At 42.6% G+C, this 23,787-nt stretch overlaps 1 protein-coding gene across 3 annotated transcripts in view; it reads left to right on the top strand.

The window, feature by feature from the left end:
* CC2D2A (coiled-coil and C2 domain containing 2A) overlaps window positions 1–23,787 on the top strand; it is a 129,391-nt gene that overhangs the window by 95,196 nt on the left and 10,408 nt on the right. For 2 of the 3 annotated variants that reach the window (XM_087864267.1, XM_087864266.1), the window contains exons 25-34: window positions 1,434–1,539; window positions 1,726–1,835; window positions 3,096–3,192; window positions 3,629–3,727; window positions 6,807–6,983; window positions 9,046–9,075; window positions 11,701–11,904; window positions 16,291–16,380; window positions 17,949–18,062; window positions 19,737–19,871. In XM_087864267.1, coding sequence (XP_087720393.1) covers window positions 1,434–1,539; window positions 1,726–1,835; window positions 3,096–3,192; window positions 3,629–3,727; window positions 6,807–6,983; window positions 9,046–9,075; window positions 11,701–11,904; window positions 16,291–16,380; window positions 17,949–18,062; window positions 19,737–19,871 — 1,162 coding nt within the window. The remainder of the gene's footprint in view (window positions 1–1,433; window positions 1,540–1,725; window positions 1,836–3,095; window positions 3,193–3,628; window positions 3,728–6,806; window positions 6,984–9,045; window positions 9,076–11,700; window positions 11,905–16,290; window positions 16,381–17,948; window positions 18,063–19,736; window positions 19,872–23,787) is intronic. The other variant, XM_045771419.2, reaches the window with a different exon arrangement.

Here is a 23,787-nt window from a genome sequence, read left to right as displayed (position 1 = left end):
GCAAGCTTAGTTGATGCTCTGTGTTCTCCATTTCCGCATAGCCTCATCAAGAACGCTCAGGCATCAACGCTTGCATCAGGCCTGCCCGAGTCAACCCCCTGCCCTTGCGTCCAACTCAGTAGGGTTTCTCCTCTCCCTCTCTCTACTCTTCCGGCCCATGCCCATCCCTGGGGTCTAACGGGCGTCCCACTGGATTGTGATTATTTGTTTACATGTCTGCTGGCCCTTCTAGTTGGGGCTGAAGTGCATTGGATTTGTCTGTGCAGCTCCAGAGTCCAACACGGGGCCTCAAATACAGTAGTAGGCGCTTCACAGATGTCTGTGTGATACTGTAAGCAGTGGTGCTCCAGAGAGAAAAAGGATTTCTCTAGTAGCACTTGTGTTAAATATTCCACTTTTATTGTCTCATGGTTTGTCTGATACCCTCATCTGTGAAAAGGCAAGACAGTCTGGTAGAAAGAGACAATTTATACTTTGCCCGGTAATGGAAAATGAAATACTTGGTAAACAATAAAATTCAGTGCAAATACGAGGGGTGTTGTTAGGAGGAGGGGAAAGGTATCTGGGAGAGACTCTCTGCAGATGACCTTCATTTCTTTAAGAATCCCAAAAGGGTTGGGGCACCTGCATGGCTCAATCGGTTAAGCATCCGACTCTTGATTTCGGCTCGGGTCATGATCTCAGGGTCATGAGATCGAGCCCAGTGTCGGGCTCCGTGATGGACGTGGAGCCTGCTTAAGTCTCTCTCTCCCTCTCCCTTTGCCCCCCTCCCCTCTACCTCCACCCTTACCCACCAACCCCCCCCCAGTTTGCATGTGTGCTCTCATTCTTTAAAAAAAAGAAGGAGAAGAAGAAGAAGAAGAAGAAGAAGAAGAAGAAGAAGAAGAAGAAGAAGAAGAAGAAAAAGAATCTCAAATGGAAAAAGGGCAAGACCCATAGATCCTAATTCAAGCTAGGAATCCATGAGGGTGTCTTTCCCAGTGACGCTTGGCAGGCCCAGACAGAGGGGTCTTACACGGGATGTGCAGCTCGAGGTGACTGGAGAGTGCAGGGTCACAGGGAATGAATGCAGTGGGAGGGGACATGGACAGAGACAGGGCAGGCGGGCCAGGAGCTCAGGATCCTGCTACTTGAGAGGGACTGAGGCTCTCATTTGTTGGGGGAAAGACAGAGTCCTCACCCAAGCACCCCCTGGGAGAACCTCTTTCTCTATCCCGGCCAGACATGCAGTTCTAGGGGTGGAGGTTGGGGTGGCTGTATTCCTCACGCGGTCATGGAGAGGACCCAAGCATGCTAAAACCTTTCAGACCTGTCAACAAATTTAAAGAAAACGTGTCACCAGAGCCATACCTCTTTGGAGAAGCCATCTTGCTGAGTATCTAACTGGACTTTGCTCATCGTTAATTTCTGTCATGCATTTCTCTCCCTCCTAGCAAATTCCAGCAGCCAGCAAGATCTTCAAGGACTTTCAGCGAGAAGCGTGCTGCTTCCCCGACCACACACAGCCCCACGCATAGCGCGGACTACCCCCTGGGCCAGGTGAAGTACCTAGACACTGCGCGTCAGCGTGGGTCCTTGCCCCCGCAGAACTGCCCAGAAACTGTATCGTCTCTCTTCTGCTTCATTTTCTTTGGAAACACACCACTTGGTATATTCTACCTCTGCCAAGGACAAAATAGTTCAGCGAGCTGTTACGGACTCTAACTCGTTGCTCTTCTCTTTAAGGTTTTGGTACGTCCTTTTGTAGAAGTTTCTTTTCAACGAACGATTTGCCACACAACTACAGCTGAAGGACCAAACCCTAGCTGGAATGAAGAACTGGAACTTCCTTTTAGGTAAGCGTATGGTCCTCTTTTGGGAACTACAGGATATAGGAAACGTGAATAAAATGGAGCCCCCAGGGGAAATGACTACGGCGAAAGTTTCTGTAGCTCGTGAGCTGGGGACAAGATCCAGGAGTCTGACCCCGAGTCCCACGCTCTCCTCTGGTACCACAACTGACTCCAGTCAAGAGTAAAATAGGAAAATGTCCAACTTGTGAAACTCGGGTTCCCTGTTGGGACACCCCCATGCCCGTCCAGGCTCTGGCACCCTGTAGCCCCAAGCTTCCTGTTCCCTGGACCCCACAGCCTCTACACTGCTTTTCCATTATTCCTCGGCTCCCCGACTCTGGAAGCTTCGAGTAAACGCCCCAGTTTGTAACTCCCTACTTTCCATAATTACACTTTCTTCCTCACCAGAAATACTACCTAGGCATTTAAAACTGAAAGTGATGTTAGGTATTTAAAAGACTCCTTACTTCAGATCTTGAAGCAACCTTAGAAATTACGCAGTGCACCACTCCACTTTTATAGAAAAGAAATGAAAACCGGAAGATGGAGGGTGACTGGCTTAAGGCCACATAGTATCTTAGAGACAGAGCAAGGGTTAGAGCTAGTTCTGTCGGAAGAGAGGGACACATAGCGCTATTATGCACAGAACGAGCATAAACAATGAGAAAACATAAAGGCAGGTGCTCAACGAAATACATGCAACAGGCCAGTGTGGGGCTGGCCTGGCGGGACGCAGAGCAGGTGATATTACAGGAGATGAACCTCAGCCCGGCGCTGCTTTCGTTACCTGTGGGCCAGTGAGTGAGAGGCAGGGGCCATTCCTGCAGCCTTCTAACACCAGGAGGTTTAGACTGGGGAGTGGTCTGCTGCAGACGCGTCTTCCGGAGCCCCCTTGCTTAGGAAACCTGCGTGCCGGCAGGAACGTCAGCCGGAGCCCTTGTGTGTGGCCTGCGCCCCGAGTCAGCTCAGCCGCAGCCAGCTGGCTCCTTGCAGAGCTCACCACGCAGGCTGGGGGGATGACGCGAGACTGGGTGGGACAAGCCAGCAGACAGGGGGCTTCTCTCCGTGCGGAGCCTCCAGCCTGAGGACACGAATTACATTATAGTGTCTCAGTACGAAGGTAAATATTTGAAATGAAAGCACTGCTTTCAATCCTCATGTCTATGCACATATTTGAGTATTTTTCAAATTTTGGTGTTTGAGTGCTCATGGTTTCTGTCTTGCCCATTGTCATGGTCCCTGGTCACATGTGCCCATTTGCAGGGCCCCCAATGGGGATTACAGCACGGCCAGTTTGCAGTCGGTGAAAGACGACGTCTTCATCAACATTTTTGATGAAGTGCTGTACGACGTGCTCGAGGTAAGCTCACGGTTTGAAGGAAGACGTCTGCACCCATGTTCACGTCCCGAACCCACTGGAGTCCCTAACACATTCTCTGTATTTGTGCTGGTTGACGTGTTTCAGACTTGACACGTATCAACAGGAAAGGGAGAAGTAGCTTTTTGATTTTCAGTAATTGCACTGGGTGTGTTACATACGTGCTCTTAATTCCAGAACAACCCTGTGAAGGAGATTGTTCAATCTCCAGTTTAGTGAAGGGGAAACTGAGGTGCAGAGGGGTCGAGGGACTTTCCCAGGGTCACAAAACGATGAAGTGTCTGAACCAGAATGGGACTTCATTCTGTCTAAACCAGCGCACGGGCTCTCGGCTGCACCCGGCCGGTTCCCCGGGGCCCGGTTAATGACAGGAGCGGCTGACGTTCTTGAACAGTTACTGCTTCCCACCCTCCCGCAGGATGACCGGGAAAGAGGAAGGGGGATCCACACCCGTATTGAGAGACACTGGTTGGGAAGCGTGAAAATTCCATTTAGCACGATATATTTCCAAGCCAAGGTAAGCATCCGAAGTAGAATTCCAGGGGACCCGGGAACAGCTGTGCCCACTGCTCCTGTTACAGCGTTCTTGGGGGGTCCGTACCCTCCACACCGAGAACCTACGCGTGAGCCGCGGTCAGCAAGATACAAAGCCATTGATCTTGGGTCATATTTGCGTGGCTTGTGAAACATCGATCTCCCTTAGAGTCAGGAGTAATGTAGGACTGTTCCAATCTGAGAATTTTTCTAACATTTAAATAGAAGTGAAGCGGAAGGTGGGACAAAGCGGAAACTTGTCAAAATGACAAAAGTGGAGGGGGGGATGCCTGAAAGTAACTTGAAGGGAACAGTCAGGACAGCGATGGCCCATTTAGTCCCATGCATTCTATGAATGCTTCTAGAATGCTCCCTGTTTCAGACATGAAAAATGGGTAGTAGAGACTCGTTCAACTAAGACACCCTTCTTCAGAGGTTAGTGATTTTGCTGAAGGGGACCCATTAGGTTAACAACTCTTGAATGATTTAGTAGCTCTAATCTGGGACAGTGAAAGATTCTGCAATGGCTTTAATAGCCTGGTATTAAATCCATGGCAACAGGAGGCTTTGAGCCACAAGACTGTAGCTAATCCCTCTCCGCTACAGACGGCGTGGTTTAATTCCACACGTGATGACCAGGCGTCGCCCAGGCCACAGAGTCCTCAGCAAGACTGAGGCTCGGATGGGTTGGAAGCTGAAGGATAATTGGAATTACAATTCTCCCCCTAGACAAAGGGACAGTCTACAGGAGAAGCTTCGGTGATGTGCTGGTCAAAAAATTTGCATGTCCCTCTTTGAATAGATCTTAAATGAAAAAAAAAATTTTTTTTAAAGATTTTATTTATTTATTTATTTGACAGAAATAGAGACAGCCAGCGAGAGAGGGAACACAAGCAGGGGGAGTGGGAGAGGAAGAAGCGGGCTCATAGCGGAGGAGCCTGATGTGGGGCTCGATCCCATAACGCCAGGATCACGCCCTGAGCCGAAGGCAGACGCTTAATGACTGCACCACCCAGGTGCCCCTGAAAAAAAAAATTTTTAAGAGCACATGAGTTTGTAAATGAAACTGCCATGTTCTTTGGCATTGCCGAATTTCACATTTGGAAGGGTACTTAGGGGTAATTACTCCCAATCCCTTCTTGATAAATTAATCTCCTTTACTGTCCTGTGGTGATGTCCGTACTCTGCTTGAGTGCCTCTAGAAACAGGGAACTCACTACTCCATGAGGCAGTTTGATCTCTTGGCCGTAGCTGTGTTGTAAATTTCTTCCTTGAACCGTGCCATAGTCTGTGTGCCGCCACAATCTGTGTGCCTCCCTATTCGTGGGCCCTGGCTTGGAGCTACACGTGACAAGTCGAATCCTGACCCACTAATAACAGTAGGAGTAACTGTATTACATGCCATTACTAGCCAGTTTGTGTGTCACCTCAGTAAAGCCTCACAACAACCCAGTTGGCTTTATTGTCCCCATTTTACAGGTGAAGAAACAAAAGCCTAGAGAGGTGAAGTCGCTACTCAAATCCCAAACCTCACAGCAGAGCGGGATGCGGCTTTCACCCACTTCCCACAGTGCTCACATTGCATTTCCCTGGGGAATGAGATTGGTAAAAGGAGAAAGAACTATTCAACTTTTGGGTTTATACAGTTCAGTATTACTTTTGAGAATGATTTTGTTACATTTTTTATTTAAAAGTTTTTGACTCCAAAGTTTGTGCTCTTCTGTGCACGCACGGGGACATTTGGCAAGGATCTGGAGACACTACTGTTGTCTCAAGTAGAGGGGGAGCTAGTGGCATCTTGTGGGTGGAGGCCAGGGATGCTGCAGACACCCACAGTGCACAGGCCAGCCCCACCCCCACCCCCCACCCCCGACGATCATCAGGCCCCAAACATCAGCTGAGCCCAGGCTGAGAAACCCTGTCTTAAGTCCTGACACTCCAACTATTTGGAGATAATGCCCGTTCCTTTCTCGGCCATCTGCCTATTTCCCAGATCAGATGTGCTCGGTTATTTCAACTGTATGTTTAAGGCATTGTTTCTGTATCCTTTTCCCTGTACCCCTCACCTGCCCCCGGTGCAGGCTCTGGGGCAAAGCACCGATGTAAGGAGGAAAATAAACACCAGCTCATTTAATTCCTCCCTGGAAGGTGTAGTCATTGAAAGTTTAACTTCTTTCTCTATTTCTCCTGAGACATAAATGCCACTAAAGACTGAAATGAAAATCAGATTCTCTGTAAGTGTGTGAATTTCAAATTCTGTCTGCACCAGCCAGTCTTTAAGAAACTTATTGTTGTGTTGACTATGCAAGAGTGGAAAGTCCTGTCTTTTGGAGCCTCCACAGAAGTCAGGTCATTTTATGTAAGTGGTGCATTAAGCCCGCATGTATGGAGCACCTGCTGTGTATACAAAACCCTGCTATACATTGGAGAAGGGCGGTAGAAATGGGGGTGCTACGCAGACCTATTCACAGAGAGAAGTCAGGTACCCAGAACAAAGTGACAAATGGGCACGCGACTACAAAGTCTGGCAGAATGGTCACAGTAACGAGCGGAAGACACCCACCCTGTGTGAGGCCGCTCGAGGTAACAAAATAATTCACGAAGAAGATGCCATCTGACCTGAGCCTGGAAATAATGATTTATACTCTGCAAGGGGGGGATGAAAAGCTGGGGCATTCCAGAAAAGGGGGAAGGGCTGCTGGCCCCCGCATACGCCAGGCATTTTTCTGAGTGTTGGACATTTATTCATTCAGCACCCAGAACTACCCTACGGATAGGTCCTGTTATTGTCTCTTTATAAACGCACGAGCTGCAGTACCTGGAGTGTAATCCAGGATTTGAACCCAGGTGACCTGCTGTTCCATCAACCCGCAGAGCGAGGAGGCAGGGAAACAGCCCTTCCCGTGAGAGCTCAGGGAGACACACCCAGGAAGATGGGGGAGCCTTGAATGCCGGTCCAAGCAGTCTTTATCAGACTTACCAGACAGTGAGGAGCTGGCCCTTGCTTTGAACTTTCATTGGAAAACCACCAGGATGTTTACCAAGTCGTATGTTCTTCACAGATTGATGGGACGTTTAAAATAGACATCCCCCCCGTTCTTCTGGGCTACAGTAAGGAGCGAAGCCTGATCCTGGAGCGGGGTTTTGACGCTGCGCGAAGCCTGAGTGCAGGCTCCTACATCACCCTGTTCATTACCATCGAGCCTCAGCTGGTTCCCGGGGAGTCGGTTCGAGAAAAGGTAACCCTGCGTCCACTTGCGAGCCGCATGTCTGACGTTGCTGACAAATGCTTGCTGGGCTGTGCTTTTATAAACGCAGACCGCGGGGCGCGTCAGTCTCCCGACACTGTCCCCTCGCGACTCTTACTGTCTGGGCCGAAGGAAGGGGAGATCGCGGATTTGTACTTCCGTTGAGCAGGTACTAGGTTGGCCAACAGCTGAAACTTTTCGGCAAAGCGAGACAAACATAAACACGCACCAGGTTTAGAAGAAGCTTCTTGATGGAAGAAAAGACGCAGACGGCGCTTTCATCTTGATGTTTATTGGCAAGCACGCCGAAATACGTCCGACCTCACATCCCTGCCTGGGCTGTGCGTTGAATCGATTTATAGGATCATAAGGCTAGACCTCCAGGGGTCACCTCATTTCAGTGCCTTCAGACAGAAACAAGTGTCTGCACAGGGCTCTAATCCCCAACAGGTCTAGAACAAGGGTTTCCAGAACCTAGGCTTGTTAGCAACTGTTTCCCAACCCTTAGAGCCGGGAGACACTGCCTTAGTGGAACCTGCTTATACAGTATTGGCGTGCGCTGCCCTTGCTGGTTTGGGGGAAAGTACTGATCCTGACCTCTTCACACTATAAACTAACACAATCACCACCACCACGTACCGAGTTCCTACTCGGTTCTCAGCACCGTGTCGGACATTTGACACATGTTCCCTCTTAAGACTCACAGCTGTATCGTGCGGTGGGTCTCCGACTGAGACAGGAGGAAAACGAGGCTCAACCCTGCAGTTCACCCAGGCAGTCTGACTCGAAACCTTATACAGTCAGGAAATATTTAGTGAGCATCTTCTACGCGACAGGCATTTTTCAGGCACTGGGGAATACAGCAGCCTAGACAAGCAGAGAAAACCCCACGGAGCTGACGTTCATGTGTAAACCCGGCTTGTCAGGAACGACGCTAAACGGCATGGATTCCCATGCTGACGCTTTCGTTTATCCACCTTCTCTTTGTAATTAAGACGCAGATGGAGATGGGGGGGATGAGCACATTCGCTGTTTCTTTTTCAGTATTACAGTTTGGTTCACAGAGAAAAATACTATTACCGTTCCCCTTTGCAGGGATTATTGGGGGGAAAAAATCTACTGAAATTCAAATTAATCTTATATGCTATCCTTTGTCACAAACGCCATGACAAATCTGTTCTCTAGAAAACATGGCAGAATATATGTGTTTCAAAATATCTCTAGGAAGTGAAACATGTATTCGGAGTGTTCGTTCTTTATGTACAAACTCCAGAGAAAGCCAACAAGCACGTTGACACAGAAAAATGCTCCCAGACAAAAGATGATTTTGCCATTTCTGTGTATTCTTCACGAAGAAAAAGCACTCCATCTGGAGGTGAGCTTCCAAACATGCGGAAGCAGTCTGTGGCTGCGGCTGAAAGGCTGAAACCCAGAGCCGCCTTAGCACCTGGCGCGTCCTGGCAGTGCCCCCCCTCGGGCTCTGCAAGCCACCTCCAGGTCCTGCAGCCTGGCCTGCCTGCAGCCAGGTGACAGGGCTGTCCACCGCTGCCTTCCGTGGCATGTCACTGCCCCGCTGTGGCTGTGCGGAGCATTTCTCTTAGGCCTCCGAAAAGAGGGCTTAAGAAACCCCTTTAGAGGGCAGATTCTTTGCTGCTATTTGATGAGGGAGCCTTGTGGACTGAGGGCACCCTGATGTCCTAAACACAGTGGCAGAAAACACTGCCGGGCAATTCCCCTGCAGATGATTCAGGAGAGACAAGCTCTCACCCTAAGATCATAGAGCCCGCAACCTGCAGTTGGCTTTCCACGTACCAGCAACTTCCAGGATGAGCCAATTAGAGTCTTCCCTCCACCATCATCCCCTGGGGAACTATTCCCTGTGACTTTTCAAGGGGTTTACTCATGGAATTTTCATTTAAGAATCAGTAGCGACTCCTGAAACTCTTACTGTAATGACTTTCCATTGTCTTGAGAAAAGTTAAGTTTTTAAAAATAGATTATTTCCATTAATAAAGTCTTCCTCTCATGTCTTTTCTTTTCTTGCCTCTGATAGATGAGTGACATGCTTAAAAAGGTGTACCAGGTATTTCGTTTCACGTTTGTTGGTCAGTAGTTATTAGGCTTTTACTTAGCTGCTTTCTGTCGCCTGCCACTTCATGGAAGCTGATGGGTCCTGGTGTACGTGTGATGGCAATGAGCTACAGACGTCGGAAGTTCCATGAAGAATGTCCGACTCTGTCTTTTGGCCCATTTCCTTTTGTCAGAGAGTTTCTCAGTTAGCTTTGAATGTAGGAAGTCATAGGTGTGAATGTAGCCGGCATGCTGGGCACCATCTCCACTGTTTCCAAGCCTAAAAATCCATGAGCTGCTTCTTACAGAGACTGTGACGATGATTTCTGATCAGTAGAGCTGTCACAGTGTGTCCAAAGGGAGGTTTTAAACCCATTCGATTTTCTGTAATACTGACACTAACCTAGAGGTAAAAAAAAAAAAAAATTGAACCAGTTACGAATCTTCCACATTTTGTGTTGAATCAAACTTCGAATTTGTCAGTTAGCTCTTAATTTGTTTCGTAATAAACAACCGAAATTCTTCTAGTATTTAGCTTTCCTTTGGCACTTCTTAGATTTCCAAGATGGCACACTCCTCCATAAATCACTGTTTCGCTCCATGAAATGGCATCCTGGTGGCCTAAGCAAGTATTAATGACCACTAACAGATACTTACTTAAATGCTCACCTTGTGTGTGCTTGGGGCAGAGAGGAACACAAGATGAGTCAAGCATGGGCCCTGCTCTCACGAAGCACTAGATATGTGGTCAAAATACACAACAGCACATTCAGGTCCAAGTGGTATAAAAAGTTTTAGACACAGTTTCTTCAGCCTAGAAGGCCAGTAGTCAGGACTGATTCAAGGTTTTTGTTGCTCTTTCTGGACAATGCCTATTGCTGCCTCTTAAGTGCTCCCCTGGCACCCCGTGTTTATCTCCATAGACTCTCTGGTCAGGTAGTTCAAGTGCCTGACTGCTTATTAGTGTTTTCGTCTAGACTAGAACTTGCTTAGGGCGCCGTTTCATACTCATTTATCCACAGTGCCTGGAAACTTTCAGACTCTCAGCAAATAATTGGATGAGTAAGTAAATGAACAAGTTTGAAGGAAACAGGGATGAATTCACCAGGTGCTTTGTTTCATGCCACCCTTGTTGCGTGATTCTCCATCTTTATAAAGTTACAGTTATTTCTGGGGTGACAGTTCTACCCCAGGAGTCTGTGACAAACCTATACCAAACAAGTCTTCGGAGCTCACCATTTTCATGTATTTGTATCTCCGTCATAACGTCTGTCGGGCAGCTACCATGGGGTGGCGGTATGCCGAGCGGCAGGTGGTTACAGCGATGATGGCGATGATGATGATGATGACGATGATGTTCAGATTCAGATGTCAGGGACATCCCACGAGAGTATATGGGAGGCTTCTGGACGTGCCTCCATCCTACTTAATCCCCACGACCGCTATCCCAACCCCTCAGGGTACAGCAATCAAATTAGATACAGGAGCCACAGTCCAGCTCCAATGTAACAGAAGTCAAGAACAGCTGGGATAGTCTAGATTCTATCTGAAGTCATAAGAAATAAGGGGGTGTTTTCTGTGCACTCGATCCTTCACTCTACAATGTTTGTTAAACACTCGCTATGTGTACTACGTGCCAGGTGGTATTGCTACTGGAGATGAAAGACAAGATCAAAACAAAAGCCCTGATTCTAGGAATCTTACTCTGTGGGTGAAACAGAGTAAACTTATGAGCGGTTTTAAATGCTAAATAAATAAATAAAGCAGAGTATGAGAAGAATAGTTGGGTGCATTTCCCTTCTCAAAACAAACACATTTTCAGGCACTGCCTAGAGTCTAAATTCTACTTAACAGTTAATTTTTCTAATAAAAGTTTATTTGAGTTCATCTTGGAACCCTTTGAAATGTAAGCAACCATATGTATATTTTTATACTAGGCAACAAAAATCTTGTAAAAACACTTAAATATCTGCTTTTTTCAAACTACTTTTTTTTTAGCAATAGCTGTAGGGGAAAAAATTACAGCATGTGTCTAAAGGCAAATGTTACTATCAGAAGTCTGGGAATTGGTAGCTCATCTTGGATCTGAGAACTGCTTAAAATAAATATAATACATTTGATCTTCCTACTTCTGTTTCCTTTTTCCCTGAGACCCATTACTATTATGTACTACATTGGTCATGGATTTAACACTTAACACATCAACATATATCTGTCAGTTTGTTATGCATTTAACATGAGTTGCTCAAGCTTTGCCTTTGAGATGTTAGACTTCTGAGCCCCTCTCCCCTCTAAAATCAATGTCAAAATACACATAAAACTATTGCTTGGCCTCATCACTCACATCATAGTTTACTTTTTATAGGCGGTTATAGTTTCCATAGGGCTGCTTGCCTGTTGACTACTTTCTTTCAATCCTGTTCAATATATTTTAAGTATTTAATGAATCCATCTAATTTTTAGATTATAAATATAATTAAATAAAGCCCTAAGACTCCAGGGCATGGCAATAGTGAAGGGGTCAGTTAATCAGAGTTCCTGAGCCATACATTTAGTTCATGTTGACGGTGGGATCTCAACGAGTTCTACTGTGTCTCCTGTAATCAGACGTAAACTCCATAGAGTCTTTTTTTTGAAGTTTGATTCTCAGGAAGATGAGAAATTGCTTCAAGCAACAGAGAAGTTTCAAACTGAATGTGCCTTAAAGTTTCCACATCGCCAGTGCCTCACAACAGTGACTGACATCAGCGGAAAAACCGTCTTTGTCACCCGTTACCTCAAGCCTTTAAGCCCTCCGCAGGAGCTCCTGGACGCCCGCCCCAACGACCCCCAGGCAACGGCAGTGAGTGTTCATAGCCGGTCAGGGCTGCTGCTCAAAATGTGTTAAAATCTTAATAGATTGTCCTCATCATTCCCATATTTCATAGTACTTAACATAGTCACTACACTGAGATCATCAGTGGTCAAAGAAATGATCAATATTTTTTGATTACTCTGAGGCTCGCTTTCTTTAGAAAAGTCTGAAGGTACCAGAGAGGGTAGTAATCCTTAGTTCATCCTTTCAGTGAACAATTGTGGGCTGCTTCCTGTGTCACTGGCACTCACCTGCGTTCTGGAAATTAACATTTGGAAGATGCTTGATTATACTATCGCAATGTCTTACATACACATGCATTCATTATGTGTCCTCCATCACTTTCTGGAATTTGAACCTAGGCCTCTGACTTCAAAACTGATGCACTTTCTACTATAGCAAGATAACTATTCATATATATATATATATATACACACACACACACGTATATGTATATATATACATATATATTCATATATATGTATTCATATATATATACACACACACAATGTAATATACTTAACATTATAGGCATCATTGAATTCAAATGAAGCAAAAATCATTTCCGACATTTGAGAATGTACAGCATGTAAGCCGTCACCACAGAACACATCCATACTGGCCCATTAAATATGCATCCACATTCTCTGGTTGCAAAGCACCTTACCCATGACAACCGCACATGAACAGAAGCTATATGTTAAACAGGCTATTTTTAAGTGAATACTGTCACCATAACTATCTTTAGAGAGTGGGTAGTCTAGGCAGTAGTTGCTGCTAATAAGTCACTAACATAATAATTTAGGAACAGGGTGATGATTAATCTACTTGAAGATATTGATAGCAAAAAAAACCACAAAAAACCTGTGTTCCACAATTGTTACTTTTAATCAATTTTTATTAAAAATCTTAATAGGGACTTCCCTCTATTCTTCCTAGCATAGTAAATATGCAGAAAACTTCTCCCAGGAGAGAACACTTAGGAGTGATGAATAAAATATTTAAACCATTTTTAAAATCATGGCTGACATAGAACTAAGGTGAGGGGGGAAACTCAGAGACAGGAAACAATAAAGCAGATTCCACAAGGGCGAGAGCCTGAAACAGTGTCTGCTCTGAGGTCACATAATAATTCCTGATGCCTAGAGCTGGGCTTCAAGCGGGACCTAAGATTCTGGGGGAAGGAGGTAACGTGTGGTGCCAGGGCAGGGAGAACGGTTGAATTAGGGACTCAGGTACAGAGTTAGGGCTCTTGACAGGTAATGTCAACAGTGGGTACACCAGGAAATACCCAGCATTGCCAAAGGAATCTTGCCTGTCTCAGCCTTGATCCTGGATGGAAGAGAAACGAGAAAAGTTTCCGCAGGGAATTCCTAATCATTAAGTTGTATTTATTCACATTTGAGACTGGAATTTATACTGCCTGTATGACCCAAAAAAACACAAAAAACAAAAAAACAAACAAACAAAAAAAACTTCAGCTGAGAATTCAATTGAAAATATTCCCTGTTTGTTGGTAATGCCTCTAAATCCCTGACAGAGGGAAAAAGAAATCTTTTTAGAAGAACGCCCTTTTAACTCAGCCTTAAAAACAAACAAGCAGAAAAATTTCCAAAGTTCCAAGCAATACAAACATATGAAAGATCATCAGTAGCGTGTCTGGGTGACTCAGTTGGTTAAGCGGCTGCCTTTAGCTCAGGTCATGGTCTCCGCGTCCTGGGATCAAGCCCCACATTGGGCTCCCTGCTCCGTGGGGAGTCTGCTTCTCCCTCTCCCCTGTTTGTGCTCCCCCCTGCTTATGCTCTCTCTCTCTCTCAAATAAATAAAATCTTAAAAAAAAAAAAAGTTCATCAAAAAGAAATAAGTCACCATGAAGAAGGCAAGAGTTAGCACACACAACACACTGCAGAATCGGGCCACAAAGACCGCAGATACTAGAATTATCGGATTCAGAATATAAAAAGAAGATTTTAAGGAAAGGTTAAGAGACATGGAGGATAGAGGGAGGACGACCAAACCCTGCATGAAAGGAGAAAGGCAACATTCAAAGAGAGGTGAGAATTTATAAGACTTGATCAAAGACAACAACCTTCTGATGCAGGAAGCCCAATATATCCTACATAAGATTAATAAAGTGGAATTAAAATCTAGGCATATCATACGGAATTACAAAGATGATCTTAAAAGTAGCTGGAGAGAAAACAGATTCTCTATAAAAGAACAATAATTCAACCAATAGACTTTTCAGCTGCACAAATGAAAAGTCAGAGAAGGAATAATATCTTCAAAAGACTGAAGGAAAATAACTGTCAAACTAGTCATTTATATCCACTGAAACCATCTTTCACATAAACATTGGGAGTTTACAACCAAAAGATTCTCACTTAAATTATAAACAATATTCTTCAAAGAGAAGGAAAGCTCTCAGAAAATCCTAGACATGATGCATAATGGTAAAGAAAATGGGAAATTTGTGAGTACATCTAAACGGGCATTGTCTTCATATCCATAATACTAGCAATGAGGGTGGAAAATAGTGATAAAAACAAAAATCCTGGACAAATGTATATACGTCAGGACAGGATTGATGAGAGTATTTTAATGCCCTCGTATTTTCCAAGAGGAGAGTGAAGATATTTTTTTATTTTATTTTATTTTTTTAAAGATTTTATTTATTTATTTAACAGAGAGAGACAGCCAGCGAGAGAGGGAACACAAGCAGGGGGAGTGGGGGAGGAAGAAGCAGGCTTCCAACGGGAGAGCCTGATGTGGGGCTCGATCCCAGAACGCCGGGATCACGCCCTGAGCCGAAGGCAGACGCTTAAGGACTGCGCCACTCAGGTGCCCCGAGAGTGAAGATATTTATTAACTTTTAGGGTTTAAGTTAAATATTCTTGTTGAAATTACTTTTTTTTTGTTTTGTTTTTTTTTAGACTTTATTTACTTATTTTAGAGAGAGGGGGCACAAGCAGGTAAGGGGCAGAGTGGGAGGGACAAGCAGACTCTGCACTGAGTGTGAAGCCCAATGCGGGGCTCGATCCCATGACCCTGACATCATGACACAAGCCAGAACAAGAGTTGGGGGCTCAGCTGACTGAGCCACCCAGGCGCCCCCATGTTGAAATTTCTAAATTGATCACTTAAGAGAATAAAAGAAAGTGCATATAGCTTCCAAAGTGGCAAGAGATAAAATAATGAAACAGAACGAAAAAGAGAGCAGGAAGAAAAAAAGAAACATAGAAAAAAGTGTGAAAAATAAAAAGCACAGAATAAGGAAGTAGAAGTAGTCTAAATGTTTACTAGTAATCGCAACCAAAGCAAAGGGATTAAACTTTCCAGTTAAAAAACAAAGACTGTCAAACTAGATTTTTAAAACATTTATGGCAGAACTTGACAAGCTGATTCTAATATTTATATGGCGGAGCAAGACATCCTGAAGAATGAGAAGAACTCAGTGGGAAGATTTTCCATACCATATATCCAGACTATTATGAGACTGTAGTAATTAAAGTAAAATGGTATTGACACACAGATAGCAGAGAGAAAAATGGAAAAGAATAAAAAGTCCACTCAAATATAACCCCCTCGAACTGGACAAATGACAAAGCTAGCATTGGAAATTAGTAAGGAAAAGATTGACTATTACATAAATTTTACTGGAATCACTGATTTTCACATATGGAAAAAATAAAAATAGATTCTACTTCACATCACTCAAGTGCAGACAGATCGAGGACTTAAATATGAAGGCATTTTTATCTTTATGACTTGAGATAGAAAGTATTTCTTAAACAAGACAGGAAAAAACCACGAGCTGTAAAAAAAAAAAAAAAAGATACATTTGGCCATATTAACAGTGAAAACTTGGGTTTATCAAAGACACCACAAAGGAAATGAAAAGCCACAAATAAGAAGATGTTTACAAACCGCAGGAATATGAGTTGTAACATGATGCCCTGATCTTGGTTTCTAAATACTATTGCTCTCCAAAAAGCTCCTTGGAGAAATGGCTGCTTTCTGGGTTGAGCTGGAGAAAATACAAGACGATTGTAGAAAGTCTTCTTATATCAGAAAGTAAGGAAGTGCAGGGAAAAGAAAGAGGACATTTCAAAGAGACGTAGGAACCAGGGTCTTCGTCTGTGACAGATGGATATTAACAGTGACTTCCTCCGTACGATGTGTGCAGAGGGCGAAATGACATAGTGTGAATACAACACTCAGTAAACACTTGGAAAGCGTTCACTTCATTTTGTCCACATAAATGTTTGTGATACATGAAACTTTCTTGCAAGAAATGAGGTAGAGTATCCAGTATTTTACCACAAATTATTTTTTTAAACAGGAACTGCTCGATTATTTTTTTTGTTTAAACAGGAACTGGTGGCTCGATACGTGTCATTGATTCCTTTCTTGCCTGACACGGTTTCATTTGCCGGCATCTGTGACCTGTGGAGCACATCTGATGTGAGTAGTTCTTCCTCACAGATTTACTAGTTTGCAGTGACTTCATTGAACATGCGCCAGAGGCTTGTATAATTTTAAATTGCAACATTCATTAGTCCTTTTAAAAATCCATTTGGTCATCTGTTTAGCAGACTGAGCTAAATTTTTATTTTTTATTTTGTTTTTTCTTTCTGGTTCCGCTTGACCAAGTTCAGAAATTAAGAAAAAAACATTTGCACAAAGAATAAAAAACATTTCAGAAGTCTTAACACTGATTTATCCTCCCAGTATTACCTTAACAATATCCTAGCTTTATTCATTTAAAAAAATCAAAATTACCTATATTACATGTAGAACTCAAATATTCCGTAATTTATGGGCTTCTTAAGGCACGCCGTGTCATTACTGATTCCATATGTACTTCCTGGTCACCTACCACACGTCAGACATTGTAGTAAATTCGGGCTATGAGCGAACTAAACATGGCCTCTGTCCTCATGGAATCTACAGTCTGTGTATGTTACGTAACATCCAAATGGATCTTCTACGAAACAAAGACATATATTATCACAGGTATTCATTCTGCTTCTGGATCTCATGTGGTACTGGGTTTGCATAAAATTAAACAATATCGCACAACTCCCTTTGAAAGATAGCTCTAAACCAAGGAAATTTAAGTACACTTTAAGTTTTTTGTTCCCCAGGATATTTTGGCAACATAATGTTTATGGTATTAGAGGTAACATTTCCACAACCTCAAGACAGCTAGAGAAAATATACAAAGAACAGAATAATTCATGTGCTCTCCAGGCAGACTGGCTTTACCACTCCCTGGGTATTCCCTCACCTCTCTGTGTTTCCACTTCCTCATCTATAAACTGGGGAGAGAAGTACCTCCCTCAAAAGTTTATTCTAGGGTGAAATAAGTTAATGCATGAATGTGCTTAAAACAATTTGGGGGCAGAGCAGAGGGAGATATGAATAGGCAGAGCACAAATGATTTTTAGGGCCATGGAAATATTCTGTGATATTCTAATGATGGGTACATGTCATTACACATTTGTCAAAACCCAAAAATGTACAACACCGAGAGTGAGCCCTCCCGTAAGTGTGGACTTTGGGTGGTTATGACGTGTCAGTGTAGGTCTATCCGTTGTAACAATCATCCCACTCTGTGGGTAGATGTTGATAACATGTGGGGGCAAGGGTAGATGGGAAATCTCTTCCTCCAATTATGCTGTGAACCTAAAACTGCCATAAAAATAGTCTTTAAAAAAGTACTCAACACATAGTGAGCTATCATATATAAATCCAAAATGAAAGGTAAAACTTTGAAATTTGTCTCCCCCACCCATAGTGTTGCTTCTAGAAATCCATGCCATCAGTGTCAGAGAAAATACCATGTCGATTTGTTTGTTTTAATGAATTAGAACATAGTACCAAAAGCTGGAAAAAAGATTTTTAAAATAGGTCTTCTACTTTAAGGCACTAATTTTAACAGTGACTTTTTAATTTTAAAAATCCTATATGGCCAATCCAGAATGAAGCAGTCAATCAACACAACATCCTTGTTCTTTTCTTTCTGTCAGCAATTTCTGGATCTCCTGGCAGGAGACGAAGAAGAGCACGCAGTGTTACTATGTAATTATTTTCTCTCTCTGGGGAAGAAGGCCTGGCTCATGATGGGCAGTGCTATTCCTGAGGTAAGACCCCGCAGGCCGGCTCCTGCAAAGGAGTGGAACTGTCTGAGACGCTTGTGTTACGTTCCAGACATGAACAGTACTAATTTGCATAACGATCCTTTGAATTGCAAGGAAAGTGACCCAGAGATTGCACCGCGGGCAGAGAGCACCAGTGATAAGACATGAAATGGTTTTTAGTGGTACGTGGGCTCTGATCAGTGCTTCGGATTGGGGGCTTTTTTGGCAAATCTGAACCCTTCACCACTCAGAGGCCCCACCTGACCCTGTCCTTTTAGTCTGAGCCCCCATCTGCCCATGTACTAAGAATTTTGATTCCCTCAGTGATCCAGTGCTACTCGTGCTAGGGAAGGGGATCTGAAGAAGTACGGCAAGGTTAGCGATCTCTCCTGTCACGCCCCCTGTTCCTCAGGCATCTGGGACTAACCAGCAGGCAAAGGGGAACACAGCAGACAACCACAGGAGCAAAGAAAAGAATGTTAGCAGCTATATTTTGATATTATTGTTACTCTTATTGGACTGGAGATAACAAGCATTAGAATGTTTCCCCCAACCCCCTGTACATGTCCCTAAACTTTAGGAATGTTAGGTAATTTGGGGTACTGAGTTTGGAAAATTCATATGAATTGAAGCAGCTTATCCAAAGCGTGTATCAAAAGGAGGCTACAGGGGCGCCTGGGTGGCTCAGTCGTTAAGTGTCTGCCTTCGGCTCAGGGCGTGATCCCGGAGTCCTGGGATCGAGCCCCACATCAGGCTCCTCTGCTGGGAGCCTGCTTCTTCCTCTCCCACTCCCCCTGCTTGTGTTCCCTCTCTCACTGACTGTCTCTCTCTCTCAAATGAATAAATAAAATCTTTAAAAAAAAAAAAAAAAAGGAGGATACAAGTTTCCGGGAATCCTTGGGAATTAGGTAGCACGAGTTGCCACTGGGCAGGTAATATCACATCCAAAAACTAATTCATTCTCCATCACTATCTTTCAGGGAGCCTGGTACACGGAAAGGAAAACTAGGCTAGGGAGTCACGAAGCCTGGGTTCAAAGCTCTGCTTTGAGCTGTGTGGCTCTAAGCAAGTCAACTGACAACTCTGAGCTTTATAAGGAAACCAGGATAATAAATTTTGCCCTGCCTTCCCCAGAAGACTTTTGTGAGCACCAAAAGAAATCATACATGTGCAGTAAATGAAAAAAAAGCTCACTGTAAAAAAAAAATAATAATAATAATCCAATAATACACAAGCATTCTGAGTAAAAAGTTAAAGTACTTTGTCAGGCTCTAACCCCCAGACCCAATCCCACCCCCGAGGTGTATTCACTGCTAACAGTTTGGTGTGTATCTTTTCAAAACATCTTCTATGCATTTACATCATTATAAATGTATCTCAAATACTAGTTACTGTATTAGAAACAGAAGTTGCATTCAGACATAATCAGCCTTCTAAATACTTAATCAACTATCCCTATTTGGTCTACTACACTAGGTGATGCAAGCATTTTGCAAAAATGAACATTTCATTTTAGTTCTTAAATCCAGTGCAACCTAGAACTTCAAACTAATTTTCATCATTAGCCATGAATTTTAGAAATTAGGGGTCCAGCTAAAATGAATTGTGTGTGCAAACTAATCTTGACCTCAATTGTATAATTAATTGGAAACTGTTTTAATGATTATTTTCTTTCAGGGTCCAACTGCTTATGTGCTAACTCGGGAGCAAAGTCACTATTTAATATGGAATCCCTGCACTGGACATTTTTACGGACAATTTGATACATTCTGTCCCTTAAAAAGTGTGGGCTGTTTAATAGGTCCCGATAATGTAAGTATTACCTTTTGATGACTGTCCCTTTTTTTTAATTGACCTACTGATATAATATTTTATGTATCAAAAAATTTATATAAACATACATAAATAACAGTTGAAGAAATTTATGTAAACATACATATGTAACAGTTGAAGAAAATTTATATAAACATACATATATAACAGTAGTGTCAAGCACAGTGGCAAGACTGTCCTAAACAATAATTTTTGGTTGAATTAGTCACCTGATCTAAAGAGAAGCACAATGAGGTTAAAGAATATAGAACTTAGATTCAGACGACCTGAGTTTATGTCCTGGCTCTGTCCTCACTTGTCTCTTCCAAAATAGAGTTTATAAGCACCTAACTCCAGTGTTTTGAGAACTAAGTGAGGAAATTTATCACTTGAGGACTGGGTCCCTCTCTCCCTCCCTCCCTTCTCCCCCCCCTTTCCTTTTTTCTTTCTCTTCCCCCTTCCCCATTCCCTTCCCTTTTTAAAGAGAGACTCCTAGTACCCACCAGGTGATGGGGGGCAAACTTAATTATGAAGGGTACCATGGAAGACAGTGGTTAAAAACATGAGGTATGGGGTTGGACTACCTGAGTTTATATTTCACCTTCACCATTTACTAGTCGTGTGAGCTTGGGAAAATTTCTTATGTCATACAGCCTCAGCTTCTTCATTGGTAAAATGGAGGTAATGGTAGCAATTCCGCTGGAGAGTGCTGTGAGCCGTGAATGAGATGATTGGTGTAAAGCAGCTAACACACAGGGACAACTCTCTACTGTCTGTTATGCTTGTTTTATCATCAGCATCTGTCTTAGTGGTCTGAATTTTATGCATCTGTCAGAAGAATCATTTCAGCATGCATCCCCAATGTGTTTTTTATTGAAGTACAATTAACACACATTGTTATATTACTTTCAGGTGTGCAGTATGATTCAACAATTCTGTAGAGTACTCAGTGCTCATCTCAATAAGTGTGCTCTTGATCCCCTTTATCTTTTTCACCCATCCCCTCACCCACCTTCCCTCCAGCAACCCCCAGTTGTGCTTCTGTATTTAAGGGTCTGTTTTTTGTCTCTTGTTTTGCTTGTTTTGTTAAATTCCACATAAGCGTGAAGTCACGTGGTATTTGTCTTTCTCTGTCTGACTTATTTCACTTAGCGTTACATCCTATGGGTCTGTCCATGTTGTCACAAATGGCAAGATCTCATTTTTTTCTTTGATTCAGTAATATTCCATTGTATACATGTATCTTCTTTATCCATTCATCTATCAGTGGACATGGGTTCTTTCCATATCTTGGCTATTGTAAATAGTGTTGCAATAAACAAGAGAGGTGCATATATGTTTTTCAAATTAATTGTTTTCATTTTCTTTGGGTAAATACCCAGTAGTGGAATCACTGGATCATATGTTGATTCTATTCTTAATTTTTTGAGAAAAAAGTAACTGTTTTCCATAGTAGTTGTGCCAGTTTGCATTCCCACCAACAGTGCACAAGTGTTCCTTTTTTTCCACATCTTCATCGATACTTACTGTTTCTTGTGTTTTTTTATTTGAGCAATTCTGACAGATGTGAGGTGATATCTCATTGTATTTTTGATTTGCACTTCTCTGATGACTAGTGATATTGCCAACTCTTTTCATGTGTCTGTTGGCTGTATGTATGTCTTCTTTGGAGAAATTTCTGTTCATGTCTTCTGTCCATTTTTTAATTGGATTACTTGGGGGTTTTGTTGTTGGTTTGGTGTTGAGTTGTGTAAGTTCTTTATATATTTGGGATACTAACCCTTTATTGGATATATCGTTTGCAAATATCTTCTCCCATTCTGTAGGTTGTCCTTTAGTTTTGCTGTGTCCTATGCTGTGCAGAAGTTTCTTATTTTGATGTAGTCCAAGTAGTTTATTTTTGCTTGTGTTTCCCTTGCCCCAAGAGACATATCTCGAAGAATGTGGCTACAAGCCAATGTCAGAGTAATCACTGCCAGTGCTCTCATCCATGATTTTTATGGTTTCAGGTCTCATATTCAGGTCTTTAATCCATTTTGGGTTTATTTTGTGTGCAGTGTAAGAAAGTGGGCCAGCTTTTGCATATTTTCCCAACACCATTTGTTGAGGAGACTGTCTTTTTCCCATTGTATATTCTTGCCTCCTTTTTGAAGATTAATTGACCATATAAGCACGGGTTTATTTCTGGGCTCTCTATTCTGTTCTGTTGATCTATGTGTCCATTTTTGTCCCAGTACCATACCATACTGCTTTGATTACTACAGATTTGTAGTATATCTTGATATCTGGGGTGAGATTCCAGTTTTGTTCTTCTTTTTCAAGACTGCTTTGGCTATTTGGGGTCTTTTGTGGCTCCATACAAATTTTAGGATTATTTGTTCTAGTTCTATGAGAAAAAGTGCTAATGGTATTTTGATAGGGATTGCATTAAATCTGTAGATTGCTTTGGGTAGTATGGACACTTAATATTTGTTCTCCTAATCCATGAGCACTGACTACCTTTCCGTTTGTGTTGTCTTCAATTTCTTTCATCAATGTTTAATAGTTTTCAGAGTACTCCTTGGTTAAGTTTATTCCTAGGTATTTTATTATTTTTGGCACAACTGTAAATGGGATTGTTTTAATTTCTCTGGGTTTTGTTTGTTTGTTTGCTTCTATTTCATTTTTTCTGCTCTAATCTTTATTATTTCCTTCCTTCTACTGGCTTTGGGCTTTTTTTCCTTCTTCTTCTCTTTCTAGCTCCTTTAGGAGTAAGGTTAGGTTGTTTATTAAAGATTTTTCTTGTTTCCTGAGGTAGGCCTGTACTGCTCTAAACTCCCTCTTAGAGTAGCTCTTACTGCATCCCAAAGATTTTGCTTTTCATTTTCATTTGTCTCCATGTATTTTTTTAAATTTACTGTAACTTTGATGTCTTCGTTCAACCATTCATTATTTAATAACATGGTATTTAGCCTCCACCTGTTTGTGTTCTTTCCAGATTTTTTCTTGTGATTGATTTCTAGTTTCATAACTGTTGTGGGCAGAAAAGATGCATCATATGATCTCAGTCTTTTTGAATTTTTTAAGACTTGTTTTGTGGCCTAATACATGTTCTATCCTGGGGAAAGTTCTATGTGCACCTAAAAAGAATGTGTATCCTGCTGTTTTTGAATGGAATGTTCTGTATATATATCTATGTTGGGTCCATCTGGTCTAACATTTCATTCAAAGCACTATTTCCTTGTTGATTTTGTGTCTGGATGATCAACCCATCGATGTAGGTGTTGTGTTAAAGTCCCCTGCTATTATTGTATTACTGTCAACTTTTTCCTTTATGTCTGTTAGCAGTTGCTTTATGTATTAAGGTACTCCCATCTTGGGTGCATAGATATTTACAATTGTTATATCCTCTTCTTGGATTGTCCCCTTTATCGTTATGAAGTGTTCTTCTTTGTCTCTTGTTACAGTCTTTGTTTTAAAGTCTATTTTCTCCAATATAGGTATTGCTACCCCAGTTTCTTTTTGCTTCCATTTGTATGATAAATGTGTTTCCAACCCTTTACTTTCAATCTTCATTGATGTCAGAAAAAAATCATTTGAACATGCATCCCAATATATGTATTTTCGTTTATAAATTCTATCTTTTTATTTGTGCATCAACATATTTTTACATTGTACACAGAAAAAACTCTTAAAAATAAAAAGGCATTAGAAGATCTAATATTTTCTCCTTGTATCTCTGGTGTGTGCACCCTACTTTAAAGATCACTGGTCTAGGGGCACCTGGGTGGCTCACAGTCAGTTTAGCATCTGGTTATTGATTTTGGCTCAGGTCATGATCTTGGAGTCGTGAGATCAAGCACTGTGTCAGGCTCCACACCTAGTGAGAAGCCTGCTTGGGAGTCTCTCTCCCTCCCTCTGCCCCTCCCCATCAGCG

Source organism: Ursus americanus, chromosome 8 (genome assembly GCF_024610735.1).
Source record: "Ursus americanus isolate L20-20 chromosome 8, mUrsAme1.1.p, whole genome shotgun sequence".
NCBI classification, from domain to species: Eukaryota; Metazoa; Chordata; class Mammalia; order Carnivora; family Ursidae; genus Ursus; species Ursus americanus.
The sequence above is the reverse complement of the archived record's forward strand: the minus strand, read 5'-3'. Positions and strand labels throughout refer to the sequence as shown.